Raw genomic sequence first — 13957 nt, 5'->3', positions numbered from 1 at the left:
ACACAAAAAAAAAAAAAAAGAAAAGAAAGCTAACCATGGAAATTACTAAGTCTTGGAACCAATCCAGTGAAGGATGACTATGGAATAGAAAACTAAGGAATTACGTTGTGTAATTTTCTTTGCAGTTCCATTCCTAGGCTTTGGGAGGTGTAATGCTATATTTTCCACCACCTGCATACTTTTCTGCTGTTGGTCTGATAAAGACAGTCTTGCATCTCGAAAGTCAAGTGGATGGGCCAGTTGGGTCCAGGTCTTTGTCTGATTGGAAGTGGGACAGATATCTGGTAACCAGAAAATAGAAAAGGGAGTGTCTTGTACCTGCAGATGCAGTGACAACAGAGTGGGACATGAATTGCAGGTGGTTGCTTTGGTAGTGCATAGGAGAAGAAAGAGGGAGACAATTCTGAATCCTGTGAAGTTTTGAGAAGTATTTTCTTGTGCTACTTGCATACGTTCTCTCCATTTACTTGAGCTGAGTTTGAGACAGCTGATATTCTTCCAGACACTGAGGAAGCTGGGCTTCAGCACTGTCTGCTTCAGATAAGATTAATAATGTATAGGTTCACGGGGAATGGAGCCTAATCTCCTGGGATGCCATGAAAGGCACTCCTAGTGAGGAGGAGCAGCTGCCTGCCTTGAGCCTCCTGGTAGGAATGAGATGAACCATCTGAGACACTCTCTGATCGACTCCTGTTGGGTTCTGAAGGCAAGTTGCTTGCACCTTGTAGTTGAGTGTGCTGAAAGCAGTAGACAGATCTACGGACCTCTGATCAAGTCCAAATCCTAGCACTGTACTCTTAAAATCTCTCTTTGTAAAACAACCCATAATTCAACACAGGAGTACATCAGAAGGAACTTTGCTTCCTACTTGTATAGCAGAGTACAAGGATACTTCGAGATTCCTGAAGTACATGCTAGCAGCAGTCCACCAGCAAACCAGAAGAGAAGCTGTTCTTTGAATGAAAATCCTCTGCAATTACTTCTGCTTCCCATCTTGAATTTGGATGTGAAAAAGAAAAAGGTTTGACCTGCTGGAGGCTTCCTATGTTGAGCGCAGGTTGGAGACTTGCACCTCATGCATTACTGTCCTGCCCATGCTGGCAATGAAGCCATGATCTTTATCTTCCTCTAATGCTGGAAATAAAAAGTAATTCTCCTCTTCAAAATTTCTTCCAGTTTTATGCAGTGTTAAAATAGGCCAGCAACTCTCTCTAGTGCTGTCAAAAAATTCCTAGCTTTGTCTGAGATGTTTTCGCTCTCGGAGGCCTGTATTTTTGTGTATTCTTCTTGACCATAAAAAATGACTGGAATGGCTAGATGGCTTTTTTCCAGTGTCACTGCAGGAGGCATTGCTGCCTGGAGGCAGTCTGAAGACTCTTGCACTTACACTTCACCCCTGCGAGTGTTGCTTGGTGGATTCATTCAGATGTGATTCAGTCATTTCCAAAGCACATTCTGCACTCCAGATGCATGCATGAAGAGTTGAAGGAAGAGGATATGTATCTAATTTTCTAGATAGATATCTAAAGATACCTATTTCTAGATAGTTACCTAGTTTCTAGATGTTGTGTTTTCTAGCAACACAACATTCCTGCAGTAAAAACGATGCTTGCTTATCTTTGCTTTCTTAATTACTGCCGTGTCGAAAGGTGTTGGGACATTAGCAGCTCTTAATATTGCTGAGGAGGTTGGTTAGCAGCCAGCGGGGCTCAGAGCTGTAGTGATAAGGCTCTGTAGGCTCCAGCTCTTTAGGACTCCCTCCAGCCCAAGCTTGCCCCTCTGAAGCAGCTGCTAGGGTCAGCCTCAGGTAAAGCCTAATGCGTTATTTACCTATGCTCATCCTTGGATGCAGTTAGAAGACAGAGTCAAGAATAGAGAAATAGGAGGGAAATTCTAGATCCCTCGAGGCTGCACAGTGGGAGTGCTGTTTTTTTCATGTGCCCCTGGTGGGGAATTTCCCTCTCCAAGTGCTTAACCTGAGGCAGGGAGATCAATAGCGTCTGTTCCATTCCTTCTGATCTGAACAGTGCTGTGTGTTAGTGTACACAGCAGGTATTACATGCATCACTTGAGCTCCTCTGAAAGCTCAGCTAAGTGCTCTGTTGGTCTCTTGGTGTGGAGAAAAAAAATGTTTCAGGCTTGCAAATCTGTGCAGAAGCTGCCTCCCCACATCAGAAAGTCAGTTCTTTTATCATGTGCTATGGCAGTAGTTTACTTCTTCCTTTTAGAGGTTTCCAATCTAAACTCCTTAAGTGTTCTTTTCACAAACAGTTCTTGATAAACACAAATAGTTGTTTTCTAATCAGGAGTAATTTTACATGCAACTGAGCATGTTGCTGTCTTTACAGTTTTGTGGTTATTTATTGCAGCAAATTATCCAGGTAATATTTTGGTAATTAAAACTGTAAAATGGAATACCCACTGTTAGGTTAGCAGAAACTGAGGGAAAGCAGCGATTGCTGAAGCAGACAGGAGCTTAGGCTCTGTTCATCCATTGTCAAAGGTAAATCATCATCATTATCTGAAACCACACGTCTCCTTAGTTCCTTGTACACGTGTGAGTTTCTTCCTACACAGAACTATTTCACCCTTGAAAATTAATCTAAATTGATGTTTTATTTTATTTTGGTTTGGCTTTTTACGGTAGCTCTATGGATACAGGGGAGTAAGAAACAACATGAAGTAATGTTCTGTCTTGCCCTAGCCTTTTCAGGGATGAGCCATAATTACAGTACCTTCTCGAAAAATCTCAGTCAGAGGTGGGCTGCATTTGCCCAAGCGATGCAGCAATTAAGGGCTCAGCATCCCTCAGCAGAGTGAAGCACTGCTAGGAGCAAGTCTTTCTACTCCAACTCTAGGACCATGAGCAAGAGCCACCCCTTCTGCTTTGTGCCTGCACAGAGACCAAGGAAAGGGTTCCTTGGCCTCCTGGACCCTGAGCTGATGGTGCAGCAGCTCACCTCATTGAGGCAAGCTCCTTGTTTCTGTAGAAAATGAGATATTTTTGTCACGAACGTGGAAAAGTGCTGAGGATCAGAACTGGAGACCAGAACTAGATCAGTTCTGGACAATTTGCTGTTCTCGTTTCCACACAGTAGCAAAACACTGGTGAATTTAGGACACGGAGAAGAGTGCAGAGGAAAATGTCAGTGCTTTGTGAATTCAAAGGTATAAATCACATCGTTCTTGCTGAGTCTTGTGATGTATTAGTATGCAACTTGCTTATTTGGAGATCCAGTTCTTCATTTGCCACATATTTCTCAGACAGTATGTGTTTTGTCAGTCCTTAAACCTTGGCTCATGTAGGCCTGGCTCATGCAGATAATGTAGACACTGCACTGTTTGGTAAACCCTGAACATTCTGCTTTTCTACTGTCACTGACAATTTCTGTGTTTCTCCAATAGCAGATGATACCTAGTATTATTTTTCTTCACCTATGCTGAACATTTTAACCAAATGTTACTGTGGGTTGCTTTTGTGGAGAACTACTGAAAATGTTTTGTCAACACAAAATCACCTTTTATTTTGTATTTAGAAAATTCACTGTGTTTTTAATTATTACAAGACTTGGAGAGGTATTTGTTTTCTGAGCCTATTTTTGGCATTTCAGAAGCACACCATCTTAGTTATTTTTAGTTGAAGTACCTGTTGAAAGCCTCCATAATAAAAATAAAGAAGAAATTGGATTACCTTTGAGATTTGGAAATACTGTTAAAGAATTTATGAGAACAACGTTAGAATATGCGCTAAGCCAAGTCATGTTAGTCTGCAGGTTGAAATGGGGTACCTGGGAATTCAGAGTGTTGCGCTACGCCAATAATTAAAGTGTAGTCAGCTGAAACCTCCCTTAATAACCAAAATTGGTCCCCAGGACTTAACCTTCATTACAGTCCTGGTGAAGCCTTCCAGTCGTGACCATTGCTGAGGTAAGTGATCAGTCAGAAAAAATAAATAAAAGGATTAAATTATCATGACATTTCTTCCTATGCCAGTCCTTGATAATATGAATTGTATAGGAACATAATTTCTGCTGCCAAAGACAAGCAATGAAACACGGCATGTCTGATTTGAAGGCTGTTCTGCTTTCTGTGTTGTCAGACTTGGATTATTTCACGGTTTCTGCTTTCTGTAGCTTTGGCTGAACTAGGGCACTCATCTCTCCTCTGCAGTTGCGCTGCCTATCTCATCTCTGCTGTGCACTGTTGCACTGGAGGTAGTGTTCTGCTATAGCATGGTTTCCTTATCAGTAATTTTGCAGTAAATCAAGTAGGAGGAGACTACACTTCCCAGCTAGGTCTAGAATGAGGAATTCATAGCATGTGAATTCCTATAGGATACTGGAGGACATCTGCCTTAAGAGTCTGTCGCCAGAGCTGAGACCTTCAAGACCTAGATAAAGTGCTGCTTCTGTCTCTCCCATACCATATATATTCTGACCCCTGTTTTACATAATCTGTCATCAGTTTTTCTTTGAGCTGGATTCAGTAGTAAAACCCATTAGATACGGATAACCTTTATCATTCCTTTGTTTCATGTCAGGGCATTCTTCCAGAAGTCTCTGAAAAACAACTATGACAAAGAAGCCTTTGAATGTGGCTATCAATACACACACCAGAGAACTGTAAGTTCAAATTAGAAAGGTTTCTTTTGAGCCTTGTCTCTCGGACAGAGCAAGCCTCAAGTTTGTTTTTCATCCTAGTGGTCTGAATGCAAGTGGTTTGTATTGTCTAACATGTTAAAAAGTAATAATAATTTCTACTTTCATGAGGGTTGTTCTCTGAAGTGTAGCAAACAACAATTATTTTATCATACTATAGCATTTTCTTCAAGGATTCCACAGCGCTTTAACTTTGTTATTGAAGCCCCAGGATAGCCCACTGACATTTCTGTATCTTGTTTTTTGCAGTAAGATGAACTGAGAAGGAAGAAGTGCTAGCTATTTGCTAAATGCTAAGCAGTTCCAATCAGATCTAGAAACGCTGACTCTGCAGCTCCTTAATTTAACAGTGCGTTTACATGCACCTGACTTCTATCCAAATAAATCCTCTAGGACTCCTTTCTCTGACCACGTGTTGTGTGTACACAAACTGCAAAGAAAACAACGTATTAACTAATATATGCAGTATGCCTTCAACAATTGTAAAATGGGAAACTGCTGACTGTGTACTGTAGTTTTGCACTATTTACAGTTAAAAATATCTTCATTATGAACAGCTCTTCTTTCAAATGGAAAACAACCTCTGCTCTGAAAGATCTGTGAGATTCATAAGATGCTCTGCCCACGTGAGGGGAAGAAATGAGAAACCTATAATTAGCCTACACCTTGTCCTCCTCAGACAGCTGAAGGTCAGTTGAAAATTGGTGTGAGGGGGAGTGAATGCTCTTTTTTCCCCCCTTCAGGAGTCTCAAGTTCCCTGTTGCACAAGGGGTGAGAGAGGTCATGCTATTTCTGTCTTTCAGTGTCTACTTGTCTGTATCAAGAAACTTCACCACGGCATGAGCTGCCTCAGCTCCCATGAGGGCTGGTGCTGGATGTTGCATGGATTTACAGTGAGGAATATGCAAGCCTGTTGGCTGGACTGAAGGAGGAACATGGCAAAACAGCCCTGTGCACTAGAGAGTGCAAATCTTGATGTGATTTCAACCCTTCCTTTTTCTTGTATGCTAGTGAGCTAATCTTATTTTCTTCTCAAGTGGGATTTCCTTTTGTTGTCTTCCCACGCCTTTGGTGGGTATTGTAGGAGTGGATGTACAATGCTATGCATCAATTTGTATTGGATGACATCTCTAACCATTGTATCAACAGAGTAAAATATACTAACAGGAAGAAATTTGCTGTTTGTTTTATTTGAGTGAGTACTCTTCAAGACACTCAAGTCTTGGCATAAAGTTTTGGTTTTGACTGTATTTTGTGCGTGATTAAGTTGTCCCCTTAGAGGGAGTATCTAAAACATCTATTGCTTATTGGGGATTATCTTAAATTCTTTTCATTCTATGCTCGTGTGTTCTTCTGCAGTATTATTAGTCTACTACAACCATGTTGTAGTTACTGACTTTTTTAATATTGGGTACTGTGTTCAGTTCTGGGCACCTCAACGCAGAGAGGACACTGAGGTGCTGGAAGAGCTCCAAAGAAGGGCAACAAGGCTTGTGAAGGTCTTGGAGAACATGCCCTACGAGGAGTAACTGAAGGAACTGGGGATGTTTAGTCTGGGGAAAAGGAGGCTGAGGGGAGACCTTATTGCTCTTTTCTAATACCTGTAAGGTGATTGCAGCAAGTGTGGGGTTGGTCTCTTCTCACTGGTGACAGGTGACAGGACGAGGGGAAATAGACTCAAGTTGCACCAGGGGAGGTTTAGATTGGATATCAAGAAGAATTTCTTTAAGTAAGGGTTGTTAAGCACTGGAAAAGACTCTCCAGGGAGGTGGTTGAGTCACTGTCCCTGGATGTGTTAAAAACCGTTTGGATGTGTTACTCAGGGACATGATTTAGTGGAAGGTTGTTAGTTAGGGTAGTATGGTTAGGTTGTGGTTGGACTCGATGATTTTTAAGGTCTTTTCCAACCTGAGCAATTCTATGATTCTGTGATCTCTAGATATTGGACATTGTCATGTTTAAAGACGATTCTTGAAAAAAAGACTGGTTCACTAAAAAGCTGCTTGTGAGTAGAAAAAAAATGAGAAAGTTAACCTCCAAGGATTTATTTTAACAGGACTATGTTTAGTCCAAGTTTCATTTTATGTAAAAATGTAATTTACAGTTCTGCAGCTGTGCTTATGCATTTTCACTCTATGATGTTTGAGACGAAAGAATTCAGTGTTGTTGGATTTCTTTGACTTTGGAGGCCCAGTAGTAATCACTGTAAATTTGCTGAGGTTGAAAGAATTTAGTATTATGTAATAGATAAGAAATTTGTGTGAGACATTTTAATGTAGTACCAGTTTGAACAGTTTCTTCCTGCGTGACTGTGCCACACTGTGTAGGTGGAATTTTTACTGGGACTTGTTTTAAACTTAATTGCATGTTAAAATGAAGTGCACTGGTACTGTCTAGCATTGCCTATAATCCTTTTCCTTGGCAGATGTCACAGAGCAGCAGAAGGGCATGCAGACACTATTCTTAGAGAGACTGCTCTCACAGCTTTTGCTGTGCTTTGCTTTCCCAGGTTCCCAGCTCCTCTCAAGCTCCCTGCAGAGATCTTTTGGATTGGTGTGCCATGTGCCTATGTTACACCTGTACAAATGTGCACTCCAATGGAGCCCTCTGTTTTCAGATTACTTCTGTATCTGTCAGTAAGCTGGGAGCTGAGGACTGCTCTATGAAAATGAAAAAATAACCTATGCGGGTAACCAGCTGCACATCCTCAATTTTTACATACTTTTGAAAGCATATTTTCAAGTAGAGACAAACACTGCTGGGTATATACAATCTCTCTCATACCACTGCACCCTTTTATGGTATTGCAGGTGAACTACTTCCAGTTGCTTATTTTCAATCTCATTACTGTTTCTAAGCAAAATTGTCATAGTTGCTCTCCATTTCATCTAGTCAAACTGGGATTCCATGTAAGACAACTGTTTTTTGAAAGAGATGCTTCATTTTAGCCCCCTCCTGCTATGTTTTGCTCTTAGACAGGGAATAGGTCTCTACCCCATAAAGCTTCATCATATGTCTGTGCACAGCTGTGTTACATATATGCATGTATATTTCTGTGACTGCAAGAGAGATGCAGGCATGATAGAGGAAAGTGGGCTGCATTTGCTGTGTCCTTAACTGCACTCATTGTCACTTTCTGAGGTCAGGTCTGGCCACTTCTGCACTTTCCTCCTGAAGTGGGACTTGCTTTCTGTTTCAATGCAGAGGCATGCACAGAAGACCTTAACTAGCAGAGACATTACAGAAATAATGCTAGGATGCCTTCTGATGCCCATAAAACTGTGCAAGTGGTGCCCATGCAGAGATTTTGAAAGAGCGGCTCTGCAGGTTGTGTCAGGCCATGCGGGCCTGTAGGCTTAGAGAGCCTGGTGAGGTCTTCAGTGGATTCCTGTCTGCTTAGACATGAGCGTAAAATCTTCTTCTGACTTGGGTAGAAAGGAGTGAGTTTATTTAGGTGATGAGTAGTATTTTCTCATGCCAAATGTGAAAACCAGTGTTGGTGACCATTAGTCCAAAGTCTACATCAGTCTGCAGGAAAATGCAGACTTGGGAGGTTGTTGCTCACCTCAAAGCTTTTTTTCCTGCAACATGGTATCCCTGTTTCTCAAAGAGTGAAATAGATCCTGTGGACCAGGATTTTATTGTTTTTGTTGGTTTTTTTTTCCCCTTCTTATACTTGGGGGAAGCCTTGTGAAAGCAAGTCAGACAAAGCTTGGGGCTATGGACTCTTGATATTTTTCCCTCTTCCCTGTTACCATTCAGCCTCAGGAAAACAGTCTTCAGCAGAACAACTGAAATTATTTAACTAACCATTTGCTTCACTCCAGCTTTGTGATTCTTTTATTTTCTGCACGTAAGTATCTCTTTCATGTAAAGCACACATTGAGACATCCTCCTCTGCCTCTCTACCTAGATTGATGGCAGTCACAACAATTTGGGAGCCATGGCAACTCAGGAGTCATGACAGTAATTATGAGAGGTTTTGAAAGAGAATTTGTCTGCAGATGTTGAGGTGCAGCTCCTTCTGCAACTGTAGCAATTCATTTGCCCATCAAATACAGTATCCCCTCCTCACACAGGCATACACCCAGAGAGCTGTGCCGACATATCTTGAGCTGTCTTTCTAGGTGCCACCTTCACTCTTCTTGCTGTCTATTCCATTCTTTGAGGTATCCCTGTCTAGATGCTGGCTGCAGCTCCAACTATGCAGTGATGGTGGTGGACAGAGGTAGGTTTGAGTCCCACTGTCCGACTCTGGAGCTGTGTGTCAGGTAGGCTGCAGCATCTGGCAGGGCCTCTCTGCCCACTGACTAAAGGTACTTGTTTCAGGATGAGCTGAGGAATACTTAGACTTTCCTCAAAACCCCAGCTTGTTTCTGTCAGCTTGGTTTGGCCGAAGAACAGTGGGGAAGGAGGAAAATCCCAGCGCCATTTGCTGTTTGGTTGCACCAGAAGAAAGCCTCCAAAGCAGGCTTGTAAATATTACAGACGATAGTAAGGATCTGACTGCTACAGGGAATTTCTCACCCGGCGCTGTTTGGATTTACCCACCTGGCTCAGGTTCTACAAACACCTGTCAGCTGAGAGTGACAGCACCAGTGCCAGCAGTCTGTGACTGTCCCCTTGGAGCTTTGCCTGGCCAACTGGTAGTGTAGATCATGAGCCAGGCCTTCTCTTCCTCCTCCTCCACAAGCATGAGCAGGAGGTTGTGGTCCCACCACCAGTGAGAAAAGTGAGTATCAGCCCCATCTGAGGCCTTCTTTGCTTCCTAAGTAGAAACAGAGGGGTTTCAGCCTTACTTTCCTTCAATGGTTGAGGAAATAAAGATCTTTTCCTTCTTCTTCTTTTTTTCTTTTTCCCACCTCCCCCTTCCTCCCCCCTCCCCCAGTCTCTACTTTACCAGGATGAAGCCAGCTCATTCTGGTGCTGGAAAGTTAATGGAGAGGAGAGATGAGGAAGAGAAGGATGCTACCAGGAGGGACTGGACCCAACAGGAAGGAGATTAGAGGCAGATTGAAGTTTGTCCACAGTAGAACAATGAGGCTTGCTCACTCGTGCATTTCTCTCCTACTTCTTCCTACTTCTAATGTCTGACTCATATTTATCATGACAGTGATATTGCCATTTTCCATTGCTCTCACCTTGTCATCCACATGCAAACTAACCATCCAACAGCTTCTGTGACAAAGACCTTTTCAGCTCAGCTCTAGACTAGCTAGCCCCTGCTGCCACTGGCAGGGTTTCTGTGTGAATGCTGCATTTGCAGGCTATGTTCACACACATCATGCTTTTTTAAGCCTGCAATATCTATTACGCTGACAGGGAAATAACATTTTCCCACACACAAACAGAGAACAGGTGCTGCAGATTGTTGTAAAACCTAAATGGACTCATTAAACAATAACTTCAGGAAAAACTGATCTTAGAAATTATAAAGCTGCGTTTGTTTCTTCTCTTTTCTGTCAGAGATGACAGTTGTTTATTGAAGACTGTTACCAATCTTAGCACTCATTGCTTTTATACTATAAAGCCTCCTGATTACTGATGAACTTCATGAGTGCATTCACATTGCTTCAATGGTCCACATGTAAGAGCTTCCTCTCCAAATTCTTGCAATGGAAACCTTCTGGATGAGTCTGATCTGTCACATGCCACACAGCTCAAGTTAACTCCTTGGTATGTTGCCCTAATTATTGTTTGCTAAAGAATCTAGAAGGAAGTTTATGCAAAATAGATAGTCTTTATAATAACCTCCAAATAAACTTAATGTTCATGCTGAGCATAAACTGTCAAACAAAAAGCAGAAGTAAAGGAAGGTCAGATGGTCTTATACAGAGCTGAGAGTAACCAGAAGCAGGTGTTTCTTCAGCAGGTGAAGTTTTTGCTGCCATGTAAGCTTTTACTTATTCAGCCTAATGTAAGACATGTAATCAGCAGTTATGTTAAGGAAAGAAGACTGAACTAAGTGCAGGAATCCATTCAGTTGCTTACTTTGCTTACTGTTAGTGTGAAACCCATCTACTTCTTCAGAAGTTTCTGCTGGGACTCATGCATGGTTCTTTTGTAACAAAAAGCTTTTTGGTGCAGTGTTTTGGTCCTGTGGGTCAAGAGGACCTTTCAACTCCATTTCTTCACCATTCCTGTGTGTTTGCCTTGGAGGACTCTACAGTGATGGTGTGTATGTGTGTGTGTATGCGCACTGGAGTGCTCCATGGCTCCAGATCATCTTTATGTGACAACAGTTTCCCAATGTTGGACTGCACACCACTGGATCGTGATGTCCATGTGACTTGAAGTGTGCTAGGATCTCCTTACAGTCAAGCATGCTGTCTTATACTCTTTCCTGGTAATTGGGTTTTTTGATTTATATTTTTTTTATTATTTTTTTTTTTCTATTTGAGCATCACAACAGTTTAAAACAGTGCTGAGGAGAGCTGTTTGGCCATATATGCTTTTAAAAGGAAAAACAATACAGGACTCATGTAAAGTATTCTGTGAAAGGGAGACTAAATTGAACATGATCTTCAGTCTTGTCTGTACTAGGGCTGAAGTTGGGCAAATTCTTTGGACTTGTGAAGAAATTTGAGCATGTGTTCATCTACAAATTATTTTTTTAAACTGTACTATTTGCCTAAAGCCCTATATTTGCAATATTGAAGCCATATATTCTCATACTGTACAAAATAATGCATATAAAACATCTCTTAGCACATCTAAATGCACACTTGCATATAGAATCATCATGCATGTAGGCACTTATCTGCTTCTCTGTTACTTTCAGAATTATATCGTCTGCCTGCTTGACTATGTACTTTTTAAATGAAATGGGTAAAATCATAGTATATATTCTGTTGTACATGCTGATATCCTCTTATTTTCTCATTTCCTTTAAACAGTGATAATGAAAAATGGTGATATGAAATTGAGATGTTCATTATCTCCCTCCTCTCTCCCCCCATGTTAATGTTGACACACAGAACTAGTCTAGCAGAGAAAGCGTATTTGGTCCAAGTCATCCTCAGTTGTTTTCTAATTGCAGTGACAGTACAAAAATAAAGCAAGCTTACCTCAGCTCAGGAGGCTTGCTTCTGCTGTATCCCAGGCAGTTCCCTCTGCTAATTCACTTCAAAAGGGAAAATCCACTTGAATAAAGAAAAAAAAAAGACTTTAAATAATAAGAAAGCAAGGGATTATCATCTGAGCTCCTGATCCACTTGTTCTACTGAATTGCCAAAACCCAGCTCCGGTAAGTAGTAGCTCAGAATGGCTTTTCTCCCTTCGTTTATTCTGTGGGCTGAGGCTACAGGAATAAACCTGAGACAGTGCTGCTTGGGAGAGACAGCGGGGGGACCTTGGCACGGAGTTGGACCAAACTCTAAATATAGCCCATCCCACTTTCCGTGTAGTTCTCTTCATGCACTGAAGGCAGATGACCTTGTCAGAAAACTGACCTCACAGCATGTCACTCTCTACAAAGAGAGGATCTAAAGGAACAGGACTGCAGTGTGAGAGGACAGAAAAGCAATCAGCCATCTGCTTGCAGCACATGAATATAGGTATGAGCTCTATTTTTATGGCGGTTGCAACTGATCGAGTTGTGATGTGCTTTATTTGACCATTTGGACACGTGTGCTGCATGCCAGTTCACAAAAGACTTTTACAGATGAGAGGTTGCATTGTAATTTCTAGTCTTGAATAGAGAGTACTGACATAAATGAATAGCCTGTCGCCTTTCCTCCTTTGAAAAATGTTAATTCAGCAAAGTGGGTAGTATTTCTCTTTTATATTCCATTAATCTTCATTCATATGTAAAAGGTTTCTGTCTATTAGAAGATGTTTTCTCTCACTTGCTCCTGTAGTGAGACTTTTGGGAAAATGTTATTTAAATCCACAAATGTATATTCCAGTATTATATAAATTAAAGATGCTAGGGTTGCTTGAAAGGGCAGTGCAAAATGCAGTATCTGAGACCAAATGGCTGAGAAATGTTTAGGATATGCAAAGGAGGAAGCAGGAGAATAAGAGGCTTAGAAATATAGCCACTGAACCTTGGATCTCACCAGATGGTTTATAATCCAGTGAGTTTGCCACTTTAACTCGGTGGGGCAACATGTTCAGAGAATTTTGTTCTTAATCTGAAGGAAAGTTTAATTTTATATGAGTTAACACGATGCTCTATGCTGCCATGTCACGATGCTGCCATGAAGACCTAATGTAGAAAGCAGAAGTCTGAACAACTCAAAATGCCCTCTTTCACATTTTGTATTGGGTCATCAAGGAGAACTGGGATAAAAGCTTGTTTGCAGTACTGTTCTTTAATGAGATGTATTTGTTGGTAGTGACGCATAGCTAAGTGTATGCTACGTTATATATGTGCATGCAGCTTTTAATGTTCAGAGAAAACCTAGGAAGATGTCAGGTCTGTGATAGCCTTATATCATAGGATTATACATCTGCAAAACATGCATGAGTCAAGAGGCTCTTGGCATAAGCTAATAATATCAGTGGTCAGTAAAATATCAATGCGTATCTATGAAAAATAATGTAATATGTGCTGCTAAGTTTTTACAACATGTGCTGTCTATTTTTTATGGAAGCCTACTGTTTTTGGCGAGTTTTGCTATGTAATTTTATCATGATCTATCAGCTTCAAGTCCACAGAGTCAGCCAGACTCTGTGTGTTACCTTCACAACAAGAACTACAGCTGTGAAGCCACAGCTGCTTCCCAAGACAGTGAGAAGACAGTAGGAAATATGAGTCTCTCGCAATACTATGGGAGACATCACATCTGGGCTGTACTACATTCCTGGACAAAACTTAATCATGGCCAGATCTAGGCCAGCACCCACCATTGAAGTAGTTTTATGGATTTCTCCCAAGTTTAGTTTGCAAGATTTGCTCCCGATTTACTTATTTCCTTTCAATTAACAGAAACGTTTATAGGAGAAAATATTATAACTAATGAAGGATGATGGGTATTTTTGGGTCTTTTTTTTTTTTTTTGTTGAGAAGTTGTGGCTTTTTTTTAGAATGGCTTTTACATGTGTTTCCTCATAGGCCTGTTTGGATTGACAGCTACTTCAAACCAGATTTTTGGGATTCTCCTTCATACAGTCATACTTTCTGTAATGAATACTTGTCAATTGATTTTTTTTCAATGATTAAACCCAAATTCCTAGGCATCTGTAACTGTTCAAAGATCCCATGGGATGTTTTATAATGTAATATGTATGAACCACAATGTACAATTTGGTCAACTGTATTCTGATGTATTTATTTTTTTCCCCTATTCCCCAAA

At 41.1% G+C, this 13957-nt stretch overlaps 2 protein-coding genes across 3 annotated transcripts in view; one reads left to right on the top strand and one right to left on the bottom strand.

Moving 5' to 3' along the window:
* FILIP1L (filamin A interacting protein 1 like) overlaps window positions 1-11977 on the bottom strand; it is a 198623-nt gene extending 186646 nt beyond the window's left edge. The window contains exon 1 of the mRNA XM_010720020.3: window positions 11726-11977. The gene's annotated coding sequence lies outside the window, so the exon portion shown is untranslated. The remainder of the gene's footprint in view (window positions 1-11725) is intronic.
* The window catches only part of CMSS1 (cms1 ribosomal small subunit homolog), a 67735-nt gene that overhangs the window by 27133 nt on the left and 26645 nt on the right, over window positions 1-13957 (top strand). Inside the window, exon 1 of one of the 2 annotated variants that reach the window (XM_010720056.3) lies at window positions 12076-12214. The exons of the other annotated variant lie outside the window; for it this stretch is intronic. Within the exon in view, the coding sequence (XP_010718358.1) occupies window positions 12118-12214 (97 nt within the window). The 5' untranslated portion in view covers window positions 12076-12117. Of the gene's footprint in view, window positions 1-12075; window positions 12215-13957 lie in introns of those variants that run through there. 2 annotated transcript variants of the gene reach the window in all.

The sequence above is a fragment of the Meleagris gallopavo genome, chromosome 1, assembly GCF_000146605.3.
Source record: "Meleagris gallopavo isolate NT-WF06-2002-E0010 breed Aviagen turkey brand Nicholas breeding stock chromosome 1, Turkey_5.1, whole genome shotgun sequence".
Lineage (NCBI taxonomy): Eukaryota > Metazoa > Chordata > Aves > Galliformes > Phasianidae > Meleagris > Meleagris gallopavo.
Note: the sequence above shows the minus strand (reverse complement) of the source record. Positions and strands in the feature narration are given on the sequence as shown.